Below are 26,339 nucleotides of genomic sequence, written 5' to 3'. Positions count from 1 at the left end.
TCAAAAATGTATTAATCCTTCACCCTCGTAAATTAGAGAATGTAAAAATAGAATAAACAATATCATTAGACTGGAAAAAAGTATATATATATATAAAAAAAACTAATACAATGATTTGAGAGAATCTGGGGTCCATGGTTGGACACTCCTGGTCTGCCATCAGGAGAGTTGTTATTGGAGAGACAATTTGATTTATTTGGAAGTGCATTATCTGCGTCTAATGTGATATTTCTAAAGCATCAAAATATCACATGTGTCTATTAAAATTCTATTATTTGCCTGTTTAAATGACTGAAACACAATCTGTAATAAATGTTACCTAAAAACTGTAGTGCTGTAGAGTATGGAATAACAATTTGCTGGGTATGTATTTAATATAGTTGTTTCTCTGGACTATGAGCGAGTTGGTCCAATAACTCTCTTGTGAATAATCTATGTACAAACACCTATGTTATGTACATTTTTGTGTAACTGATGTTATGTTTAATGTGATTAATGTTATAAATGACTTTAAAAATTTTCAATAAAAAAGATTTAATTAGAAAAAATGGTGCTGTGCTCTTTAGCTGCCGCCAGAGCTACGAACAGCTGATCATAGGGAGGAGGAGCTGGATCCCCATCAATCTGATATTGATGACCTATCCTGAAGAAGGTCATTAATACTCCTTTACTGTAATAGCTATATTAGCACAAGAGAGGTTAGGAACAGTCATAAATATACTGTAGATGTTGGTAGTGACCTGCAGAAAAGAGGTTGCAGGCAAAAAACTCATAATTCTGAATATTGAGTAATGGCTCAAAACATCCTGTTGGAACTTCTACTAATTAAGTATCACATAAGTCACAACAGGACCCTAAAATCAGAACAGTAAAGCATCATTTTTTGTAACTTTTATTTCTGACTTACTTCTCTTCATGTTGATTGTCTTCTTGATCGCTTAAGTCTTCATCGTCGACAAGGTGACCAAATGGCTCAGAAGAAATGGAGACCATATTAGACAGGATTACACGACTGTCGCTGCTCCCCGTTAAGACCAGCTGATCATGGGAGTGGTTGTACCGAACACTCCAAACCCTAAAATTGCAATAACAAATAATTTACTCTGATTAACATTTATAAAGTCACTATGCCAACAATGGTGCCAATATGACTTTTGTCATGCCACGGACTATTCACAGAAACAGAAATTCCTTGGAAGGTTGTAAATGGCAGACCACCATAACTAGTTGGCTTGTGGTGGCCACTCCATTAATCTCCTTAAAAATAACATGCAGTACAGACCCTTGTTAAATAATAAGCACTGCTTGCCTTACAACAAGCGGATCCATCGGGGTATGTGCACACATTTTTTGTTCAGACGGATTTGGAGAAATTCTGCACTGAAAACTGCTTGAAAAAGTGCTCAGAAAATGCTCAAAAGAATCTTTCTATTCATTTCTATGTATAAATGATTTGTTGTGCTCATGCTCAGGAGTTTGAGGGTCCTTTAACCGATTCAGGTTTCCAAAAACACCAAGCAGTTGAAAGAAGTAAGCAGACCACTCCTAGGATTTTCTGTCTCGAATATGCTTCGTTGCTTCGCACTTTATAACAGACGTCAATAAAAAAAAATGTTTTGAATGTTTTCTAAATGTTTTTGTTTAAGATAAAACACTAGAGTCTTGATTATTGTTTAATGGAATATATAAAAGTTTGAAAAAAATAAAGATGCCCAAAAAACAAGCACATAAAAATGTCACAAAAGCACTGAGGAAACGACCAGAAACTATAAAAAAGTTGCAATTTATAAAGTGTCTTCTGCTTTAAAAACGGATGTTTTTAGCGGTCTGAAAAAGACACCGTATACACATCTTAAAGGGGTTTTCCACCACCAGGCAAACTGTTGGGAAGCAGTGTAGCTTGCCGGACACTAACAGTGTGTAATGTGCACACAGTCAGGATTCAGCGCTGCTAGCTGGTTTGAGGGGACATCATGGGGCCGCAAGAATTTGATCGGCATAATTATGGTCACGTGTCGACAAACTTCTCATTTATTTCTCTCAATAGAACCGTTCATTTTTCTCAAGTTGCCCTTTTTGCCAATAATTTGCCCTGAGACTGGAAAACCCCTTTTATTTGTAACAAAACAAGGGCAACATTTGCCTTTGGGCTACGGTCACATTTGCCGATTTCCTTCAGTTCTTGACATAGAGATATCAGATTGAGAGTCCCAGTGAACACTGAGTCTGTATAGCAGGCGAGTATAAACTTTGTAAAATGTTGATGATAAATTATAACTAAATAATAATAATATATATAAAAAATAATAATTTTCGTTATTTCTAATCAGGAAACATCCCTTATTCTTCCCAAATACACTGTAAAAATAATGATTAAAAAAAAAAAAATCCATAGCATGACATGTGTTAAAAATATTTTTTCCTACACTCAACAGTGTGAGGTTTCCATAGAAACCCCCGGCTGCACAGGGCTCTGGGGAGCCGTCCATTTTGACCTTCAAGACAGACGCATCGTCTGCTACCGTCTGCTGAAGGAAGCTCGGAATCTTCATCTTTTTTTTAAAATAACCCAAATAATACTATCGAATCGATCCTGAAAGTACCTTAAATGCTAGAATCTGAGGCAATTATACAGTTTTGGTATCACGTTAAAAATACGTTGATTTTTATTATTAATTTTTTTCATTATTGTGATACCTTTTACTCTTAAAGAAGAAGATATCATACATATTTTTATTTCGTAATCCCTCTTGGTTACCTATGCAATAATGTCTAAGTGCATTAAAATACTTACTGATCGCCGTCTTCTACAGTTTCCAGAACAGTTCTTGTCACCAGAGCGGGGTTAGGCGGCAATCGGTAAGTATTTTAATGCACGTACATATCATTATAAACAAAACTAGGAGAGATGACAAAAGAAAAATTTTGATGAGACTTCTTCTTTAATGTTGAATTTGCACTTTATGTTGTTTCATGTGAAATTGAAACCCTTAAAGGGAATCTGTCAATAGGATCAACCTTCCTAAGCGGTCTATATAGGCATGTAGGTCATAGGAAGCTGATTAAAATGATACCTTGATATCTACGATCCAATGTCTTATTCCAGAGAAATCCACATTTTTTCTTAATATGTAAATGAGCTGGTAAGATCTATGGGCCGAACATAGATCTCCCAGAGAATCTGCCTCCAGAGATTATATTAAGTGTGAAACATATAATGGATGACAGTGTTCTCTCTTGATCTACATGTCGCTCACTGGTAAACCCCCCTTTCATTTAAAATAATCTCTGCAGGCAAATTCTCAGTAAGATCTATGTCCCACCCATAGACCTTAACAGCTCATTTACATATTAAGAAAAACGTGGATTTCTCTGGAATAAAACATCGGATCGCAGATATCAAGGTATAATTTTATTCAGCTTCCTATGACCTACATGCCCATATAGACGGCTTAGGTGGGTTGATCTTACTGACAGATTCCCTTTAAAAGAATATAATCTGGCATGTCCATGCGTTATAATGCTAATTTACCAATTTGCCACATGGGCAAAATAATATTCCCTCTTCCCACATCAAAGAAAACAAGTGTGAAATGTGTAATTATCTAAAACTTTTCTTTCAGTTATATATACATATGAGTTAAAACCCCAACGGCCAAATGTATATACAATACCGGATATCTGCGTACTGGCAGTGAAAAAAGCTGTAGATTCTGATTTTTATCACATTTTCTGTTAGTATATGTGAATAAAAATTACGTTTGGGATTTTTTCATTTCATACAGGTTATCAGTGGAAGGAAGGAGTAATATTTTGCCCAAATGGCAAATTGCTAAATAGGAAAAGATTATTACCCGTTACCCATTGGAGTAATTTTCTTTTGTTCTTTTTAGATTATAAAGCCGCTCCACATATTTATTAGCAATTCATATTTTGAATTTTTTCATAAACTGTAAATTGTTATAATTCATTTTGACCCGGAGAGATCACTTCAAGATATTATTTAAATTTTGAAAAAAAAGAAGAAAGGAAGAAAAGGGATAATAGCTTTTAGGTAACCTTCCTCTAAGTTCAAGAGATCGATTTTAAACTGTTGCAAAAATTTTTAGAGCAAACTTTAAAATGTTTCTGAGATCCCTCCCCCCCATTTCTTTTAGCACATTTCCCTTATAAAAGAATAAAAAAAGAGAACCTTTTCTTTATTCCCGTTGCGGCATAACTCATGGCTTTCCACTATTTGAGCCACATGGGTTTTGTCTCTGCTTTCCTCTTACGGTACATGAAAAAAGGAGACTGTCAAGAGTCGGCACACTATACATGGGTTATAGGAATTTGAACTTACTACAAATGTTTCTACCAAAAGTTTCCCCAAAAACTAGATACTGCCTACATAAAACAAATTATTTAAACTGCCCCCCCTATATAAATAAACGTTTTAAAGAAAAAAAAAATTATTGCAGAAAATATGCATTTTGCAAAAAAAAAAAAAAATTCACGAGGAGTGCGAAGTATGGAGGAAGGCAAGTCATGTAATACACTAATCTAAGAAACCTTAAAGTGGTTATTTTTTAAAGCAGAAAAGGCTTTAACATAGAAAAACCTAATTTAACCGCCTGCACTCCAGTAGACCAGCTCAGTCGGCTTACTATTCTGCAGCGGTTTACAAGCAACCAATCCATGTAGCTGCTGCAGCCAATCATTTGCTTAAGCGGTACGACTTTTATAGTCAGCAGTGTTTGTTATAAAAAGTCAACATTTTCAGAAATATGTATCAACTCCGTATTATTAAAATATTTTAATAACCAAATGTCCACCATAAAAGTTGACCTGACATCATACTTGCAGTCATATTATTATAATTATTATTACATTTTATTGCACCATTGATTCCATGGTGCTGCACATGAGAAAGGGTTACATATAAAATATAAATAAATTACAATGAACAAACTAACAATGATAGACTGGTACAGAATGGAGAGGACTCTGCCCTTGTGGGCTTACATTGTACAGGATGATGGGTAAGGAGACAGTAGGCTGGGGGGGTGTGGCGGCCCCGGTGGTGGTGAGGTGGCATCAGGGCTATTGCAGGCTGTAAGCTTTCTTGAAGAGATGGGTTTTCGAGTTCAGTCTGAAAGTTTCGAAAGTCGTGGACAATCAGAAGTGTTCGGGCACTGAATTCCAGAAGATTAGAGTACACAGGAGAAGTCTTGGAGGTGATTGGGTGAGGAAAGCAGAAGGTCTTGGGAGGACCAGAAATTATGTGTGAGAAGGTATCAGGAGATTAGTTCGGTGATATATGAGAGAGACAGATGTGGACGGCCTTGTAGGTCAATGTTAGCAGTTTCTTTTAAAACGAAGCAAAGAAGAAGCATAATAGATGACACAGACAGGATTAAAATCAGTCTTCCCTAATGCTTAATTGCACAAGTTGACCGCCTCCATACGTTTTCTTTTAGCTGTCTGAGCATTATGCACCGGTTTGCTGATAATTTCCTCCACTGCAATTCTCACTATCTCTTGAATGTTTGCCGGTTCCTTTTCCCAAAAGCAGAATTGAATAGTCCATTTATTCCTTCTTTACCGTTCTTTTGCACTTTGGGATGTGTGGTTGGGGTCATTATTCTTTTGTAGGACCCATTTTGTTAGACTTAAACCTAGTTTCCTTACACTTGGGAGAACATCTCTCTCTAAAAGGCTCTGAAAATCCACTGATTTCATTATTCCTGTAACACCTTGAAAGCCTCCAGTCCCAAAGGCAGGTAAGCAAGCGGCCTCACATTATGGATCCTCTGTCATGGGTCACTTTTTCTTACACTATTTATTTCGCCGTCTACAAACAACGCTAGTATACATTGCCAAAGAGCTCTAGTTTGTTTTCATCTGTTCAAAGAACATTTTCCCAGAAGGATTGTGCTTTATTTATGTAACTTGTGTCAAAGTTCAATCACTCACTTTTATATGCCTTTCTGTGAGCAGTGGGGTCCTCTTTGGCTTTCACCAATACATCCCCATTTCGTTCAGTGTGTGGCACATGGTACAGGTTGAAACCATAGACAACAGATGTCTCCAGCTCAGCCTGGTGATCTCTGGATGTTCTAAGCAGTTATTTTAAAACATTTCAAACAAACTTTGCAGGATTTATTCATCCATTTTCCTTCCTGTTTCCACCACATCCTTGAGGGCTCATGACTGTTCCATGAGTGGCAAACTTCTCAATAACATTTCAAACTGATGACACCAGGATTTCAGGGTCTTTGGAGAAAGATCGGTAGCCAATAGACTGCTTGTGCCGGTAACCAACAGACTGCTTGTGCTTGGTGATAATAGCATTTCTGGTCTGCTTAAATAACTTTTTTATCTTTGCTACTCATAGGCTAATTAAAATCATGTTAGCATTGACAAGGTGGGGACAGTAGAGTGAATTTCTAATTAATCACAGTGAAATTTAACATAAATTTTCCATCTTGTGTATTTTCTCTTATATTCTGGAATACCTATAATGATGATCACAACTGTATGCCATGTACAGTGAAGAAAAAAAGTATTTGGTACACTGCCGATTTTGCAAGTTTTCACACCTATAAAGAATGGAGAGGTCTGTAATTTTTATCGTAGGTATACTTCACCTGTGAGAGACAGAATCTAAAAATAAAATCCAGAAAATCCCATTGTATGATTTTTACATAATTAATTTGCATTTTATTGCATAAAATAAGTATTTGATACAATAGAAAAACAGAACTTAATATTTGATACAGAAACCTTTGTTTGCAACTACAGAGGTCAGACATTTCCTGTAGTTCTTGACCAAGTTTGCACACAGTGCAGCAGGGATTTTGGCCTACTACTCCATACAGATCTTCTCAAGATCTTTCAGGCTTCGGGGGTGTCGCTGGGTAACATTGAGTTTCAGCTCCCTCCAAAGATTTAACTGGCTAGGTCACTCCAGGACCTTGAAATGCTTCTTACAGAGCCACTTCTTAGTTGCCCTGGCTGTGTGTTTCGGGTCACTGTCTTGCTGGAAGACCCAGCCACGACCCATTTTCAATGCTCTAACTGAGGGAAAGAGGTTGTTGGCCAAAATCTCGCCATACATGACCCCATCCATCCTCCCTTCAATACAGTGAAGTCGTCCTGTCCCCTTTGCAGTAAAACACCCCTAAAGTATGTTTTCCCCACCATGCTTCACAGTTGGGATGGCGTTCTTGGGATTGTACTCATCCTTCTTCTTCCTCTAAACACAGCGAGTGGAGTTGATGCCAAAAAGTTCTAATTTTGGTCTCATCTGACCACATTAACTTCTCGCGTGCCTCGTCTCGATCATCCTTAGAAAACTTTAAACAGGCCTGCACATGTGCTGGCATAAGCAGGGGGATCTTGTGTGCCCTGCAGAATTTTAATCCATGACGGCGTAGTATGTTACTAACAGTAATGTTTAGAGACTGTGGTCCCAGCTCTCTTTAGGTTATTGACCAGGTCCTCCCGTGTAGTTCTGGGCTGATTTCTGACCTTTCTCAGAATCATCCTTACCCAACGAGGCAATATCTTTCATGGAGCCCCAGACTGAGGAAGATTGACAGTCATCTTGTGTTTCTTCCATTTTCTATTAATTGTGCCAACAGTTGTTGCCGTCTCACTAAGCTGCTTGCCTATGGTCTTGTAGCCCATCCCAGCCTTGTGCAGGTCTAAAATTTTGTCCCTGGTGTCCTTAGACAGCTCTTTGGTCTTGGCGATGGTGAAAGGTTGTAGTGTGATAGTGTGGACGGATGTCTTTTATACAGTTAATGAGTTCAAACAGTTGCAATTAATATAGGTAATGAGTGCAGAGTAAGAGGGCTTCTTAAAGAAAAACTAACAGGTCTGTAAGAACCAGCATTCTTGCTGGTTGGTAGGTGATCAAATACTTATCTCATGCAACAAAACGCAATTTAATCATTTAAAAATCATACAATGTGATTTACTGGTTTTTATTTTTAAATTCTGTCTTTCACAGTTGAAGTGTACTTACGATAGAAATTACAGACCTCTTCATTCTTTGTAGGTGGCAAAATCTGCAGAGTATCAAATACTTTTTTCCCCCACTGTAGAGGAATTACTGCTGAGGACAGTACCTGGATCCAACAATCACTTTAGTAGATGGAACATAACCAACGGTAGGTAAGTAAACAGAGACCAGTTTGGACAAGCAGAGTCGCGGCAGATTAGTCAAGTGAGTAATGTTAGCTATTTTAATTTAAAGCATTTTCTATCATATATCAAAAAAATGTCAGCCAAGTGCTCATTGGGCTGGCAGCTAAGGCCGGCCATACAATTTAGTTGGTTGACGGTAGAAAGATTGTTCGGTTGACAACCATCTCAGCCGAATCTCTGATAAACAGGAGCACTCATTCGGCCAAGCGCTCCTGTGTTCTCTATGGAGAAAGCCGCCGTTGACTGGTGGCTTATCTCAGGGAGAACAATGCGATAGGCAGTCTGAAATCGGACATGCCTGATCAATATCACCCGACCATCATTTAGCCGGCATCCCAAATACACATTAGAACAGATGGCTGAACCCATCTATATTGGCAGGTTTGGCTGATATAAGTCTAATGTGTATGGCTATCTTAAAGAAGTTGTCCACTACATTATAATACCCCCCAATGTATCCCCCCGGGGCCGCTAAGACTTTTTGTAAATACCTTATGTTGCAGATAATGCCTGTGAGCGGTGCTATTGGTGGCCATTGGAAAACAAAGACCCCCGGCTGCTGCCAGCACTTGTCGTGACATCAGTGGATGTCAGAGCTGGCTGCAGCCAGGGGTCACGTGATGCCTGAGAGCGGACTGTGATAGCGCCACTCACAGGCAGTATCTGCAACATAAGGCATTTACAAAAAGCCTTAGGGACCCCGGGGGGATACATGAGGGGGGGGGGGGTAATATAAAGTAGTGGACAACCCCTTTAATTCTCTCGAGCCTCCCACATAAAGATGCTTCTGAGAACATGTATATTTCAATGATCCTAATGGCTGGTTTGGCAGAGGTTTGTCTAATGTGTATGTGTCTATTTTACAAGCAGAATATATGTATGCTTATATGTATTTAAACCTTCTATTCTAAAAGCAATACAAATATTGAAAAGTGCGTGTCTCAAGGTAACATGAGTTATACTATGCAACCACAATGGTCTTCTAGCTCATCAGGGAGACTTACTTTAACGGTCATTTCAAGTTGTGCCAGTCTAAAACCGATGTGTGGTGGAGTAAGATGTGCAGGCCTCTTAACAAATTTAGTGACTTTTTGACTTTCGGTGTGACCGAGCTTGAAATTTACAGTTGCTATGCACTATAATTTACAATATTTCATAAATGATAGTAAATCTGTCAGACTGTGGTTGGCTGTGTCCTCCCCACTAAAACCTGCCTCCATTTTCCTGCCAACTATGGTAATTTTTTGATCAGAAGCGGTGCAAGTTACAAAGTGTGACTCTTCTACGCCAAAAAAAAGTGGCACAGATATTTAGTGACAGGGTGTAGCTTTAGGGTTTGTAGATGTTTTATAATAATGGAAAAAAAGGAGCATGGACAGCACCTCCAAAAAATCATACATTTGATCTAATGCCTCTCGGCAAAAATATATAAAACTGAACATGAGGTTCTTAGTTTAACATTCTAATCAAACTGTATGAAGCCCACTGCCACGTCACGGCAAATCTGCAAAGGCAGGAAAAGTTAGGACCCACTACGAGGTTTGCCGTGACGTGGCAGTGGGCTTCATACAGTTTGATTAGAATGTTAAACTAAGAACCTCATGTTCAGTTTTATATATTTTTGCCGAGAGGCATTAGATCAACGTATGTTTTAGGAGGTGCTGTCCATTCTCTTTTTCAGCTTGTTTTATAATAATACATGAACCTTAAAAAATAAAGGGTCAGTAAATGCTATAAATTAATAGTTGAGGGGTTAACCACTTTACCCCCGAAGATGGTTTGCACATTAATGACCGGGCCAATTTTTACAATTCTGACCACTGTCACTTTATGAGGTAATAACTCTGGAACGCTTCAATGGATCCCACTGATTCTGAGAATGTTTTTTTGCGACATATTGTACTTCATGATAGTGGTAACATTTCTTCTATATGACTTGCGTTTATTTGTGAAAAAAAACAAGAAAATTTGTCAAAAAATTCGCAATTTTCAAATTTTGAATTTTCATGCCCTTAAATCAGAGAGATATGTCACACAAAATAGTTAATAAACATAATTTCCCACATGTCTACTTTACATCAGCACAGATACCCCATATGTGGGATAAAACCACTGTTTGGGCGCATGACAGGGCTCTGTAGGGAAGGAGCGATTTGACTTGTTGAATGTAAAATTTGCTTGAATAGTTAGCGGACCTCATGTCACGTTTGGAGAGCCCCTGATGTGCCTAAACAGTGGAAAACCCCCACAAGTGACACTATTTTGGAAACTAGACCCCTCAGGGAACTTATCTAGATGGGTAGTGAGCACCTTGAACATGCGGGGATTGCTCGTGCAGGACAGGCAATTCCCGCGTGGTTTTTTTGGCTGTATAACAGCCGCAAAACATATGGGGCGGAGACTCGAGCATGTCACTCGAGCACCCACGATACTTGGTGCATACCTGAGTACCCGGTGCAAACTCAAGTAGCGAGCACTTGCGCTCAACACTAGTCTCCATATCGTCATCATTTTTTTTCTCTACTTTTGAAAAAACCCCAACCCCAACCCCAACTCAACCCTCACCCCAACCTTAATTCAACCCTAACCTCAAACCTAATACAACCATAACAACCATAACAAAACCCTAACCCCAAACCCAATACAACCCTAATACAACCCTAATACAACCCTAATACAACCCTAATACTTCCCTAATACTTCCCTAATACTTCCCTAATACTTCCCTAATACTTCCCTAGCACAACCCTAGCACAACCCTAGCACAACCCTAGCACAACCCTAACACAACCCTAACACAACCCTAACACAACCCTAACACAACCCTAACACAACCCTAACACAACCCTAACACAACCCTAGCACAACCCTAACCCTAGCACAACCCACTCAACACTAGACGCCATATCATCATTTTTTTTCTCTACTTTTGAAAAAATCCCAACCCCGACTCAACCCTAACCCATCCCTAACCCCAGAGCTAACACAACCCTAACCCCAACCTTAACACAGCCGTAACCCTAGCACAACCCTAACAATACCCTAGCACAACCCTCACCCTAGCACAACCCTAACAATACCCTAGCACAACCCTCACCCTAGCACAACCCTCACCCTAGCACAACCCTAACCCTAGCACAACCCTAACCCTAGCACAACCCTAACCCTAGCACAACCCTAACCCTAGTGTTTATTTTTTACGCCGTTCCTTGTGCGGTATAATTGATTAGACGACTTTATTCTTCAGGTCGGTGCGATTACAGCGATACCAGATTTATATCGAGTTTTTATCGGGTTCAGCTGTTACACACTAAAAAAACTTTTTTTTTTGCAAAGACTAGTTTTTGCATCGCCATATTTTGAGAGCTATAATTTTTCCATATTTTGGCCGACAGAGTCATTTGATGGCTTATTTTTTGCGGGAGAAGTTGACATTTTTCTTGGTACCATTTTCAGGCACGTGACATTTTTTGATCACTTTTTATTCCAATTTTTGGCAGTCAGAATAAACAAAAAACAACAATTCAGAAATTGTTTTCTTTTATGCTGTTCCGCGGGTGATAAAATTGATAAGGCAGCGTTATTCTTCAGGTCAGTACATTTATAGCGGTAACACATTTATATTGTTTTTTTTATGTTTTGGCGCTTACACAATAACTATTTTATAGAAAAAAATATGGGTTCCTTTTTTTTTTCATAATAAATATTTATGTATGGGTACAGTATATATATATTTTTTTACATTTTTTTTTCTTTCACTTTGACACTTTTTTGCACTTTTATACTTTGTCCCACTATGGGACTTTCATTTTTTGCAGGCTGATCGCTTGCATAGCATAAGTATGCAGCAGCATCCCCTATGCTATGCAGGCTGTCAGTCCTGCAGACACAAGTTAGGTAGAATGTGCACTGAGCACGCTCTACCTATCTTCCTGATGTCTGGTGACCCGGATGTCGTCATGGCAACGATCGGGACCCCGTGTTCACAGCACGGGGTCGCCAATACAAGGTAAGAGGGGTGCTTTTACCTCTGCATGCCCCGGAAATCTGCGATCGACTTCGATCGCAGAATTTCGGGGGTTAATGTGCCGAGACCGATGCGGCACCGCTCCTGGCACATAGTAACATAGTACTCAGCTGTTAGAATCAGCTGACACCCGGCGGTGATTGCACCCGCACAGCCTCTGTGCGGGAGCGATCGCCAAGGCATAATAATACGTACCTGGTCAATAAGGCCCAGGTATGTATTATTATGCCCCACGTCAGAGAGGGGTTAATTAGCAGTTTCAACTTGAGAAAAACGTCAAGTTGGCGTAGGGAGACTTATATGTCATGCAATGCTCCCTTGGGAATTTAAATATGCAAATAGTTTTTTCCCAGAGGGAGAGAACAAAATGACATAAATTTAAGTCATGGTGATCATGTGGGCACAGAAGCAGTGCCTACACGATCGCCGCTGGGAGCTCGGCTTAAGTGAAAGCCGAGCCTCAGCTATCACTGTCAGGAGCGGTGCCCCACACTGCCTCAGGCCATTTAGTCTAAGAGGCTTCTGTCAGTGTAGTACTGACAGGTATAATGCATTGCAATGCATTATACCAGCGATCAGACTAATAAAAGCTAAACTAAGTAAAAAACGTAATAAAAAAAGCTAAAAAAAAATTTTTTAATATAAAAAAAAAAAATCATAAAATAAATGTCAAAATATTAAACCAACAAATGGGTATATTTATGTAAAAACAAAAATAAACCCCCAAAATATACACAATTGGTATCGCTGTGTCTGGAAAGACCCTCACATGACTTTGCTGGCAGATATACATTAAAGGAAAATTATAGCTCTCAAAATATGGCGATGCAAACCCTTTATTTTGCAAAAAAAACCCATCTTTTAGTGTCTGACAGCTGCCAAGCATAAAAACCTGCTATAAATCTGGTATCGCTGTAATGGCACCGACCCGAAGAATAAAGTCGTCTAATCACTTATACCGCACGAGGAACGGCGTAAAAAAATAATAAAACAAATTCTTGACTTGCTGTTTATTTGTTCATATTTGCCTCCCAAAGATCGCAGTAAGGCTATGTTCACACATCTTGGTTTTTTCAGCGTTCATTTTCTGCAGCAAAACCTGATCTCTTGCCAGGAGGTTGTTCAGGATTTTTGTTGCTGTTTTCAGACTTTTTTTTTTTTGTGCATTTTTTTCAGCGTTTTTCTCATTGTCATTTTGTCTCTGTTATGCATGTACATAAAGTTCAGTGAAAAAAAAAAAAACTCATTCTGGTTTAGGCACAAAAAACACTGAAAAAACCATGATGTGTGAACATAGCCAAAGTTCAGCTTTGATTCCACCACAGAAGCATGAACACAGGTCACCAATGCAAGACATATTTGAAACCATATTAACCAGAGTTTCAAATGTACAGTGGGGGGAGGTGAATTTTTCAGGAATAGTTTACCTAAGACACCTGGCAGTGCATTAAGTTTGTATGACACTATTTACTTTCACACTATGGGGTCTGCCATTGAGTTGCTCAGTGCATTGTTTAATTTCACACCTGCCTGGGCCACATATATTGTTCAATATCACATGTAGCTCAGCCAATGTTTACACAGTACACATCACTAATTTAATTACACTGTACAAACTACCATCTCAGTGACCAAGACAAGATGGTAAAATAAAATTACAAAAATAAATGAGTTTCACATACTGCTGTACTTGCTTATTTTCAATAAAAACGCAGCAAAACCTGAGAGCTATGTTCACACTAAGCGTTTTTTCACTACCTATTACTTCCAAAGGCTGAAAAACGCTGAAAAAAATGCTGAAAGAAGTGACATGCTTTATTTTGCAAAAAAACATGCAAGGCACAAAATCCTGAAAAAAAAAAAAACAAGTTGAGTGAACTAAGAATTCTGGAATCTCATAGACTTTGCTGGTACGCAGCTGAAAATTTGCATAAAAAAGCATCAAAAAACGCTGAAAAAAATATGATGTGTGAACATAGCCTTAGGCTCAGTTCACATTTATCCTGTGCTCTACGCTGAGCGCTTACAGCAGGGCTTCCATGTAAATCTATGAAATACGTGATTCATATGGAACCCCCAGCGGAAAATTTCCTGTAATCAGGCAGATGGAGGCACCGTGGACGCTGTCTGACCTGTGATCCGGCAGTGTCTATCTTTTTAAGCGTCCATAAAAGTGCGGTCCTCCACAGTTTTGTGCACCTCTGAAAAGAAGGACAACGCTGAACAGAGGCCATAAGGAGTACAGAGTAACTCTGCTGACTATAGTGAATGGATCCTTGGGGGTTTCATCTGAATCACGTCACTCAGACATTTAAATGGAAACTCCCGATGTAAGTGCTCAGTGTAGATCAAAGGATAAATGTGATCCAAAATGTTATGTAAAGTGTTCCCAATAAAAGCATCAACTCAATCCACAAAAAAAGCAAGTCCCCACTCAGGTCCATCATCTGTCAATGGAAATATAGGGGCTTGCATGTTACTGGTACTACAAAGGCTCTGAAAAAGCGCTATGGCTCCTCGCCCCCCAAAAGAAATCCAGACAATTCTGAGCTCCCAAATTCAAATGCCCTCCTCCCTTCTGAGCCCCACAGTGTGCCTAAACCACATTTAGTGTTTACATGTTTGCCATTTCTGTAGCGATGAGAGCCTGCTTAATGGATGGGTGCATGTCTCCAGAAGCACGAGCTGGGCATTGCAATGTACTAGGCACTACAATGTACTGGGCACTACAATGGCAGATTTGCAAATTTCACTCGGTAATATCCAGTACTGCTTGTTTCTGGCAAACATCCATGGAGCCAAAATCGTCACTACACCTGTAGATAAATTCCTAAAGTGGTGTAATTCCTAAAGGGGCTCTGTATATGGAGTCCGCAAACTATTCTACAATCATTTGTTCTTCAAGAGTCAAACAGCGCTCCATCTCTCCCGAGTCTCGCCGTGTGGCTAAGCAGTAATGTGCAGAAACATATATGGAGGGGTACTCCTGTTCTGGCACCTCAGGGGCTCTGCCAATGTGACATGGCACCCTCAAACCATTCCAGCAAAATCTGAACCAATATGGCACTTCTTCCCTTCTGAGCTTTGCACTGTGCCTCAGACGTAGTTTTCGACCACATATGGGGTATTGGCACACTCAGGAGAAATTGTGAAACAAATTGTAAGGTTAATTTCCTCCGGTTCTCCCTTTTGAAAATTAAAAACTTGGGGCCAAAGAAACATTTTAGTGAGAAAAATGGTAATTTTCCATTTATTCAGCAAAATGCTCACTCCACCCCTATATGACTTCCTCAAGAATTAATTTGTTTCCAAAATGGGGTCACTTGTGGGGGTTTCTGCCGTTTTGGCATGTCAGGGGCTCTTCAAATGTGACATGGCATCCGTAATCTATTCCAGCCAAAATTGAACTGTAGAATTCAGTTGGCGCACCTTCCCTTCTGGGTACCCAAACAGTAGTTTCCAGCACAATTAGAGCATCGGTGTACTCAGGAGAAATTGCACAACAAATTGTATTTTTTCCTGTTACCCTTGTGAAAATGAAAAATTTGAGGCTTAAACAACATTTTTGCAGGAAAAATGTATGGTTTCATTTTCACAGCTCAACTTTATAAAATTTCGTGAAGCACCTGTGGGTTCAAGGTGCTCACCACACCTCTAGATAAGTTCCTTGAGGGGTGTAGTTTCCAAAATGTGGTCACTTGTGGGGGGCTTACACTGTTTAGGTACATCAGGGGCTCTGCAAACGCGACATAGCATCTGCTATCTATTCGAGCCAATTTTGCACTCCAAAAGTACAATGGTGCTCCTTACCTTTTGAGCTCTGCCATGCGCCCAAACAGTAGTTTTCCCAAATATATGGTGTATCGGTGTACTCAGGAAAAATTGCACGGTCCATTTTCCTGTTACCCTTGTGAACATGCAAAATTTGGGGCTAAATAAACATTTTTGTGGGAAAAAAGTAAAATTTTCAAAATCATGTTTCAAAAATGATGCTTATGTAAAGTAGACATGTTGCAAATGTTATTTATTAACTATTTTGTGTGATATAACTATCTGGTTTAAGGGCATAGAAATTCTGATATTTTTACAAATAAACGCAAAAAATATCGGCCTAACTTAACCACTAACATGAAGTACAACGTGTCACGAAAAACAACCTCAGAATCACTAGGATAAGATGACGCGTTCCAGAGTTATTACAGTATAAAAAGACACCTATTAAGAATTGCAAAATTTGGCCTGCTCAGGAAAGTGAAAACAGGCTCGAGGGTGAAGGGGTTAAATACCACAAGTGGCAAAATTTAACTGAAATTATGCTAAAATCTGGGTGTGCATGGATGGGGCCAATAAATGAGATAGTCAACACCTTCACAAAGTATGTGTGCAGACAATATGTGAACCTTGAATATTTATCCTGTATAATATGTGCAATAATATGCAATGAGTTTAACTTGTGGATAAATCAGGGCACGCATTTCCTATTTGCAATGTAGAATATAACACATAAGTAGGAGAGACATGTCCACTCAAGGCGTCTCCTTCTGCTAATCCGTCTCGTTGTGTGTTTAGTCTATTGTTTGCTTATATGCATACGTGTTGGGTTTGCTGTGCCGCCATCTGTGCCCACATCTAAGCGGCATGATGTAAATGGAACAGCTTGCTTTGCATATAACAGAAATAAACACTGTGAAACAGAAGCCCCGCAAGTCGTACCAATGAGAATGTTCCTCTAGTGTTTTCACCGGCTCATTAACATTCCTGGTATCCCAAAACTTCACTTTGCAATCATCTCCACAACTGGCCAAGTAGTATTGTTTGTTGGGATTGAAGTCGAGGTCTCGAACCAGCTGTCCATGGGCATTGTCTATGCAGTAGATCTGTCTGGAAAAAAAATAAACAAATCACTTTGTGTAACCGATGCCATCGCTAACAATACACAGAGACGTTTCTCCAGGAAACATAATCTGGCGCAGCCAATGCTGAAAGTAAGCCAGGGATAAACAATGCAGAACATCTTTTTAGAAAAAGGAGTCGTTGTTAAATTTTAATTATTGAGCAGTATTTCTGTGGATGTGATATCCCCCAAATACAACCACAAGCGCCACAACTGCTTCTTCCAAATATTTTAGCAGGTATTAAGAAAGTAATAAAGACACTTGCCATGGAATTCTGAGCAAGGCCAAACCATGATCTGTAGCGCCCCCCCCCCCCCCCCCCACCCTCCAGCCGCTGACTGACCGCTTTCTTCTTTCGGCAAAATAATAGGAAGAAAACTCCAAATCAGCCGCTAAAGGGCTCATGAATTAGCCAGACTCCAGCCTTCTCAGAGGACGCCTACAAAGAATAGATACCAGCAGTCAGAAAATTCACCAAGAATATTCCCATAGTTATTATTCAAATGGACAGTCCAAAAATTACCCCAGTCAAATCCATTAAAAAAAGAATCATAGATTCTAAGTTTGTACCACATAAACAAGTGTACAAAAAAAATTAAAGGGGTTAGTCTCAATATTCCTAATGGTTAACCAGATCATGATCAGGCACATTTTTTGCATTTTTTTTTCTATCCATGTGGTTTTTAAAAAGCTCCGTATTTTTTTCCTCGTTTGGATATTCAGGTTTCTGCCTCTTTTTTTCTACGATATGCAGGGCAAAATTTTTATGATGTATATTATATAAATAAATATAACAAGCCTGCATGTATAATTTAATATACACACACATATACAGTACAGACCAAAAGTTTGGACACACCTTCTCATTTAAAGATTTTTCTGTATTTTCATGACTTTGAAAATTGTACATTCACACTGAAGGCATCAAAACTATGAATTAACACATGTGGAATTATATACTTAACAAAAAAATGTGAAACAACGGAAAATATGTCTTATATTCTAGGTTCTTCAAAGTAGCCACCTTTTGCTTTGATGACTGCTTTGCACACTCTTGGCATTCTCTTGATGAGCTTCAAGAGGTAGTCACCGGAAATGGTTTTCACTTCACAGGTGTGCCCTGTCAGGTTTAATAAGTGGGATTTCTTGCCTTATCAATAGGGTTGGGACCATCAGTTGTGTTGTGCAGAAGTCAGGTGGATACACAGCTGATAGTCCTACTGAATTGACTGTGAGAATTTGTATTGTGGCAAGAAAAAAGCAGCTAAGTAAAGAAAAAGGAGTGGCCCTCATTACTTTAAGAAATGAAGGTCAGTCGGTCCGGAAAATTGGGCAAACTTTGAAAGTGTCCCCAAGTGCAGTTGCAAAAACCATCAAGTGCTACAAAGAAACTGGCTCACATGAGGACTGCCCCAGGAAAGGAAGACCAAGAGTCACCTCTGCTTCTGAGGATAAGTTTATCCGAGTCACCAGCCTCAGAAATCGCAGGTTAACAGCAGCTCAGATTAGAGACCAGGTCAATGCCACACAGAGTTCTAGCAGCAGACACATCTCTACAACAACTGTTAAGAGGAGACTTTGTGCAGCAGGCCTTCATGGTAAAATAGCTGCTAGGAAACCACTGCTAAGGACAGGCAACAAGCAGAAGAGACTTGTTTGGGCTAAAGAACACAAGGAATGGACATTAGACCAGTGGAAATCTGTGCTTTGGTCTGATGAGTCCAAATTTGAAATCTTTGGTTCTAACCACTGTGTCTTTGTGCGACGCAGAAAAGCTGAACGGATGGACTCTACATGCCTGGTTCCCACCGTGAAGCATGGAGCAGGAGGGGTGATGGTGTGGGGGTGCTTTGCTGGTGACACTGTTGGGGATTTATTCAAAATTGAAGGCATACTGAACCAGCATGGCTACCACAGCATCTTTCAGCGGCATGCTATTCCATCCGGTTTGCGTTTAGTTGGACCATCATTTATTTTTCAACAGGACAATGACCCCAAACACACCTCCAGGCTATTTGACCAAGAAGGAGAGTGATGGGCCTCCACAGTCACCAGACCTGAACCCAATCGAGATGGTTTGGGGTGAGCTGGACAGCAGAGTGAAGGCAAAAGGGCCAACAAGTGCTAAGCATCTCTGGGAACTCCTTCAAGATTTTTGGAAGACCATTTCCGGTGACTACCTCTTGAAGCTCATCAAGAGAATGCCAAGAGTGTGCAAAGCAGCCATCAAAGCAAAAGGTGGCTACTTTGAAGAACCTAGAATATAAGACATATTTTCAGTTGTTTCACACTTTTTTGTTAAGTATATAATTCCACATGTGTTAATTAATAGTTTTTATGCCTTCAGTGTAAATTTACAATTTTCATAGTCATGAAAATACAGAAAAATCTTTAAATGAGAAGGTGTGTCCAAACTTTTGGTCTGTACTGTATATTTATATATACATACCCACACACACATTATGGTTTTATATATAATTTTTGGATGCCAGAGGGGCTAAAACCAGGGGTGGTTTTAGAGGGATTTTATTTTTGATATTTAATGCACTTTGTCCTGGTTACTGGCCACTGCTGCAGTCAAGAATACACTGCAGTTACAAGCTCTCTTTGAGGGCGCAGTCAGATGGCAGTATGAATCGGATAGAGATCGGACAGCAACGCTCGGACTGGCTGCGGCTCTCCCGACCAGAGCTTAAGAGATGCATAGAAATATATGAAGCTGTTGCGCTCGGGTCAGGAGAGGCACCAGCCAGTCCATGCATTGCGGTCCGATCTCTGTCCGATTTATATGGCCATCTGACTGAGTCGTTATAAAGCTTGAAAGTGTTAATCTAAAGCTGGTTGGATCACTGGAGAACATGATCTGGTTAGGTTCAGTGCCGCAGCACTCCTCCAAAGCTGCCGTAGCAAAGCTGCCTCCGCTAGCCGCATTAGAGTGGGCACATCTAAGGCCAGTGGCGCAATCATGTTGCTGGCCCAAAAATTTAGTCTTCAGTGCACACCGCCTCCCCCAGCAAGCAGGGAGGCTAAGGAGCGATGTGTTTCTGAAATTAAACATTACAGCGCTTTAATAAAAAATGTAGAAGAATATAAAAATCTATAAAAGTATGGGTATTGATTAAGCACAAGGAATTCAATAATTCATCAACTTAAGAAAACTCGATCAACATAATTAAAAATATGCTAATCATGTTGATGGAATTTTTTATTACGTTTAGGAAATATCGAAATCATTGTGCACATTCCATACTCGCACTTCTTTTACATATATATTTTTACAAATTTTTTCGTGCTCTCATTTATGTGGTACATATTTGTAATGTAAAGCAGTAATATTTAATCTGTTTTAATGTTTCATTGATTGGACTGGGTTATGTTTTTGGTTTATCAATTTGAATAATAAATGTTGGAATTTTTGGTAGTGTCGATATCTATTATTAGATTTCTAGACATTATCTACCGTAATTGTTTTTGTCGGGTGAAAGGTAAAATCAGTGCACCAAAATTCACACATTGCAAATATTTTCTATGGTGCCACCTAATTATTCTAGAATTATTATTATTATATATTATATTATTCTCCTTGCATACTATGCAAAGTTTCAGAAGTAAGTTCTTCAAAACGATTGCACAAACACACAACAGAAAGCTTAAATATGTTAACTACTCTATAGAAGTCAACATCTAAAGTAGAAGAATGGTCCTCACTAGACCTGGGAGCAAAAATTGTAAAAAGTAACAAAATGGGTCAAAACGACCCAAATTGGGGTATATGAAAATTGTCACCCCGCACACATCTATGCCACTTGGCCATGGAAGAGTTTAGACTATGTTCACATAGCCCCTACGTTCAGTGGCTCCATTGGGGCTTACGTCTGAACCCCTGAAAAATGAGATTTGGGTGTACGTGGTGATGGGGACAACTATAATATAATCGTACAAGTGTCCCTCTGTCTGAAGCCTTTATAGACTGCGCAAGCGCGACACGCCTGCGCAGTTTGGCTCCAGACAGAAGAACGCATGGAGCCGTTACAGGTAAAAGGAGTGTGTATGGCGCCGGAGATCGCGGTATGCGTAGACACTGAACGCATTCTCCGGCGCCATACTTACCTGACCGGGAGGAGCGTTGCTGCGGCGCCTCTCTTCTCGCTGGAGACCGGGGCAGGAGTGAAGGCGTCAGAATCGGTGCATGCGCATAGCGCTATCCGGCACCATTTTACTGAAGACACATTTGCAGTGTGTCTTCAGCAAAATGGCGCCGGACAGCGCGGTATGGGCACGTGAGTACTCCGGCGCCGCACTCCTCCCCCGGCAGAACAGGACACAGCAGCGCTGGTGCACAGGGAAGAAAGGTGAGTATAAGTGTTTTTTTTTTGTATGTGTGCAGCGTGAAAGGGATGAGGGGGCCACACATACCAGGATTGGGGGGTGAGGGGGCCACACATACCAGGATTGGGGGGTGAGGGGCCACACATACCAGGATTGGGGATGAGGGGTGCCATGCATACCAGGATTGGTGATGAGGGGTGATATGCATACCAGGATTGGGGATGAGGGGTGCCATGCATACCAGGATTGGGGATGAGGGGTGCCATGCATACCAGGATTGGGGATGAGGGGTGCCATGCATACCAGGATTGGGGGTGAGGGGTGCCATGCATACCAGGATTGGGGGTGAGGGGTGCCATGCATACCAGGATTGGGGATGAGGGATGCCATGCATACCAGGATTGGGGATGAGGGGTGCCATGCATACCAGGATTGGGGATGAGGGGTGCCATGCATACCAGGATTGGGGATGAGGGGTGCCATGCATACCAGGATTGGGGATGAGGGGTGCCATGCATACCAGGATTGGGGGTGAGGGGTGCCATGCATACCAGGATTGGGGGTGAGGGGTGCCATGCATACCAGGATTGGGGGTGAGTGGGTGTCATGCATACCAGGATTAGTGGTGAGGGGTGCCATGCATACCAGGATAGGGATGAGTCATGCCATGCATACCAGGATTGGGGATGAGGGGTGCCATGCATACCAGGATTCGGGATGAGGGGTGCCATGCATACCAGGATTGGGGATGAGGGATGCCATGCATACCAGGATTGGGGATGAGGGATGCCATGCATACCAGGATTGGGGATGAGGGGTGCCATGCATACCAGGATTGGGGATGAGGGGTGCCATGCATACCAGGATTGGGGGTGAGGGGTGCCATGCATACCAGGATTGGGGGTGAGGGGTGCCATGCATACCAGGATTGGGGATGAGGGGTGCCATGCATACCAGGATTGGGGATGAGGGGTGCCATGCATACCAGGATTGGGGATGAGGGGTGCCATGCATACCAGGATTGGGGATGAGGGGTGCCATGCATACCAGGATTGGGGATGAGGGGTGCCATGCATACCAGGATTGGGGATGAGGGGTGCCATGCATACCAGGATTGGGGGTGAGTGGGTGTCATGCATACCAGGATTAGTGGTGAGGGGTGCCATGCATACCAGGATAGGGATGAGTCATGCCATGCATACCAGGATTGGGGATGAGGGGTGCCATGCATACCAGGATTGGTGATGAGGGGTGATATGCATACCAGGATTGGGGATGAGGGGTGCCATGCATACCAGGATTGGGGATGAGGGGTGCCATGCATACCAGGATTGGGGATGAGGGGTGCCATGCATACCAGGATTGGGGGTGAGGGGTGCCATGCATACCAGGATTGGGGGTGAGGGGTGCCATGCATACCAGGATTGGGGGTGAGTGGGTGTCATGCATACCAGGATTAGTGGTGAGGGGTGCCATGCATACCAGGATAGGGATGAGTCATGCCATGCATACCAGGATTGGGGATGAGGGGTGCCATGCATACCAGGATTCGGGATGAGGGGTGCCATGCATACCAGGATTGGGGATGAGGGATGCCATGCATACCAGGATTGGGGATGAGGGGTGCCATGCATACCAGGATTGGGGATGAGGGGTGCCATGCATACCAGGATTGGGGATGAGGGGTGCCATGCATACCAGGATTGGGGATGAGGGGTGCCATGCATACCAGGATTAGTGGTGAGGGGTGCCATGCATACCAGGATAGGGATGAGGGCAGCACATAACAGGATGGACGAGGAACAGAATGGGGACAGCACAAATACGAGGATGGGGGCAGCACAAATACCAGGATGTTGGCAGAACATACCAGCATGGGAGACCATATACCAATAAAAATGCTCGCCACCCGGGCGTAGAACGGGATGGGGTGCCATGCATATCAGGATTGGGGGATGAGGGGTGCCATACATACCAGAATTGGGATAAGGGGTGCCATGTATACTAGGATGAGGGGTACCATACATTCCAGGATAGGGATGCAGGGTACCATGCATACCAGGATGAGAGATGGGGGGCCATGCATACCAGGATGAGGGGTACCATACATACCAGGATAGGAATGAGGAGTGCTATGCATACCAGGATTGGGGATGAGGGGTACAATGCATACCAGGATTGGGGATGAGGGATGCCATGCATACCAGGATTGGGGATGAGGGGTGCCATGCATACCAGGATTGGGGATGAGGGGTGCCATGCATACCAGGATTGGGGATGAGGGGTGCCATGCATACCAGGATTGGGGATGAGGGGTGCCATGCATACCAGGATTGGGGGTGAGGGGTGCCATGCATACCAGGATTGGGGGTGAGGGGTGCCATGCATACCAGGATTGGGGGTGAGTGGGTGTCATGCATACCAGGATTAGTGGTGAGGGGTGCCATGCATACCAGGATAGGGATGAGTCATGCCATGCATACCAGGATTGGGGATGAGGGGTGCCATGCATACCAGGATTCGGGATGAGGGGTGCCATGCATACCAGGATTGGGGATGAGGGATGCCATGCATACCAGGATTGGGGATGAGGGATGCCATGCATACCAGGATTGGGGATGAGGGGTGCCATGCATACCAGGATTGGGGATGAGGGGTGCCATGCATACCAGGATTGGGGGTGAGGGGTGCCATGCATACCAGGATTGGGGGTGAGGGGTGCCATGCATACCAGGATTGGGGATGAGGGGTGCCATGCATACCAGGATTGGGGATGAGGGGTGCCATGCATACCAGGATTGGGGATGAGGGGTGCCATGCATACCAGGATTGGGGATGAGGGGTGCCATGCATACCAGGATTGGGGATGAGGGGTGCCATGCATACCAGGATTGGGGATGAGGGGTGCCATGCATACCAGGATTGGGGGTGAGTGGGTGTCATGCATACCAGGATTAGTGGTGAGGGGTGCCATGCATACCAGGATAGGGATGAGTCATGCCATGCATACCAGGATTGGGGATGAGGGGTGCCATGCATACCAGGATTGGTGATGAGGGGTGATATGCATACCAGGATTGGGGATGAGGGGTGCCATGCATACCAGGATTGGGGATGAGGGGTGCCATGCATACCAGGATTGGGGATGAGGGGTGCCATGCATACCAGGATTGGGGGTGAGGGGTGCCATGCATACCAGGATTGGGGGTGAGGGGTGCCATGCATACCAGGATTGGGGGTGAGTGGGTGTCATGCATACCAGGATTAGTGGTGAGGGGTGCCATGCATACCAGGATAGGGATGAGTCATGCCATGCATACCAGGATTGGGGATGAGGGGTGCCATGCATACCAGGATTCGGGATGAGGGGTGCCATGCATACCAGGATTGGGGATGAGGGATGCCATGCATACCAGGATTGGGGATGAGGGGTGCCATGCATACCAGGATTGGGGATGAGGGGTGCCATGCATACCAGGATTGGGGATGAGGGGTGCCATGCATACCAGGATTGGGGATGAGGGGTGCCATGCATACCAGGATTAGTGGTGAGGGGTGCCATGCATACCAGGATAGGGATGAGGGCAGCACATAACAGGATGGACGAGGAACAGAATGGGGACAGCACAAATACGAGGATGGGGGCAGCACAAATACCAGGATGTTGGCAGAACATACCAGCATGGGAGACCATATACCAATAAAAATGCTCGCCACCCGGGCGTAGAACGGGATGGGGTGCCATGCATATCAGGATTGGGGGATGAGGGGTGCCATACATACCAGAATTGGGATAAGGGGTGCCATGTATACTAGGATGAGGGGTACCATACATTCCAGGATAGGGATGCAGGGTACCATGCATACCAGGATGAGAGATGGGGGGCCATGCATACCAGGATGAGGGGTACCATACATACCAGGATAGGAATGAGGAGTGCTATGCATACCAGGATTGGGGATGAGGGGTACAATGCATACCAGGATTGGGGATGAGGGGTACCATGCATACCAGGATTGGGGATGAGGGGTGCCATGCATACCAGGATTGGGGATGAGGGGTGCCATGCATACCAGGATTGGGGATGAGGGGTGCCATGCATACCAGGATTGGGGATGAGGGGTGCCATGCATACCAGGATTGGGGATGAGGGGTGCCATGCATACCAGGATTGGGGATGAGGGGTGCCATGCATACCAGGATTGGGGATGAGGGGTGCCATGCATACCAGGATTGGGGATGAGGGGTGCCATGCATACCAGGATTGGGGATGAGGGGTGCCATGCATACCAGAATTGGGGTTGAGGGGTGCCATGCATACCAGGACTGGGGGTGAGGGGTGCCATGCATACCAGGATTGGGGGTGAGGGGTGCCATGCATACCAGGATTAGTGGTGAGGGGTGCCATGCATACCAGGATTAGTGGTGAGGGGTACCATGCATACCAGGATAGAGATGAGGCGTGCCATGCATACCAGGATACGGATGAGGGCAGCACATAACAGGATGGAGGAACAGGATGGGGACAGCACAAATACCAGGATGGGGGCAGCACATACCAGCATGGGAGACCATATACCAATAAAAATGCTCGCCACCCGGGCGTAGAAAGGGCTCAATAGCTAGCTGGATATAATGAAGAAGACACAGTCACAGTTTGTTTTGTCGTGCATAATTTTCGGCTGTAGTCGACTACGTCTTGCTGCCCACCTCAACTAGGTGTATACGGCCGAAAAAAATGCACGACAGAGCGCATGGTGACTCCGTCTGCATTATCATAGTCAATGGCCCCATCAGAGCATACAATCGAATCCAGTTTTTCAGGGTTTGGATATAAGCCCCGATGGAACCATTGAACGTAGGGCTAAACTCTATGTTAACAAAGGCCCTACCA

The 26,339-nt window shown here is 42.7% G+C and overlaps 1 protein-coding gene across 1 annotated transcript in view; it reads right to left on the bottom strand.

Annotated features, from left to right (window-relative positions):
- EIPR1 (EARP complex and GARP complex interacting protein 1) overlaps positions 1 to 26,339 on the bottom strand; it is a 285,709-nt gene that overhangs the window by 19,755 nt on the left and 239,615 nt on the right. The window contains exons 7-8 of the mRNA XM_073674209.1: positions 16,934 to 17,101; positions 908 to 1,075 (exon numbers count right to left, since the gene is read on the bottom strand). Coding sequence (XP_073530310.1) covers positions 908 to 1,075; positions 16,934 to 17,101 — 336 coding nt within the window. The remainder of the gene's footprint in view (positions 1 to 907; positions 1,076 to 16,933; positions 17,102 to 26,339) is intronic.

Source organism: Phyllobates terribilis, unplaced genomic scaffold (assembly GCF_046119375.1).
Source record: "Phyllobates terribilis strain yellow unplaced genomic scaffold, ASM4611937v1 Scaffold_3__8_contigs__length_932513732, whole genome shotgun sequence".
Classification (NCBI taxonomy): Eukaryota; Metazoa; Chordata; class Amphibia; order Anura; family Dendrobatidae; genus Phyllobates; species Phyllobates terribilis.
This window is presented reverse-complemented; position numbering and strand designations above follow the sequence as displayed.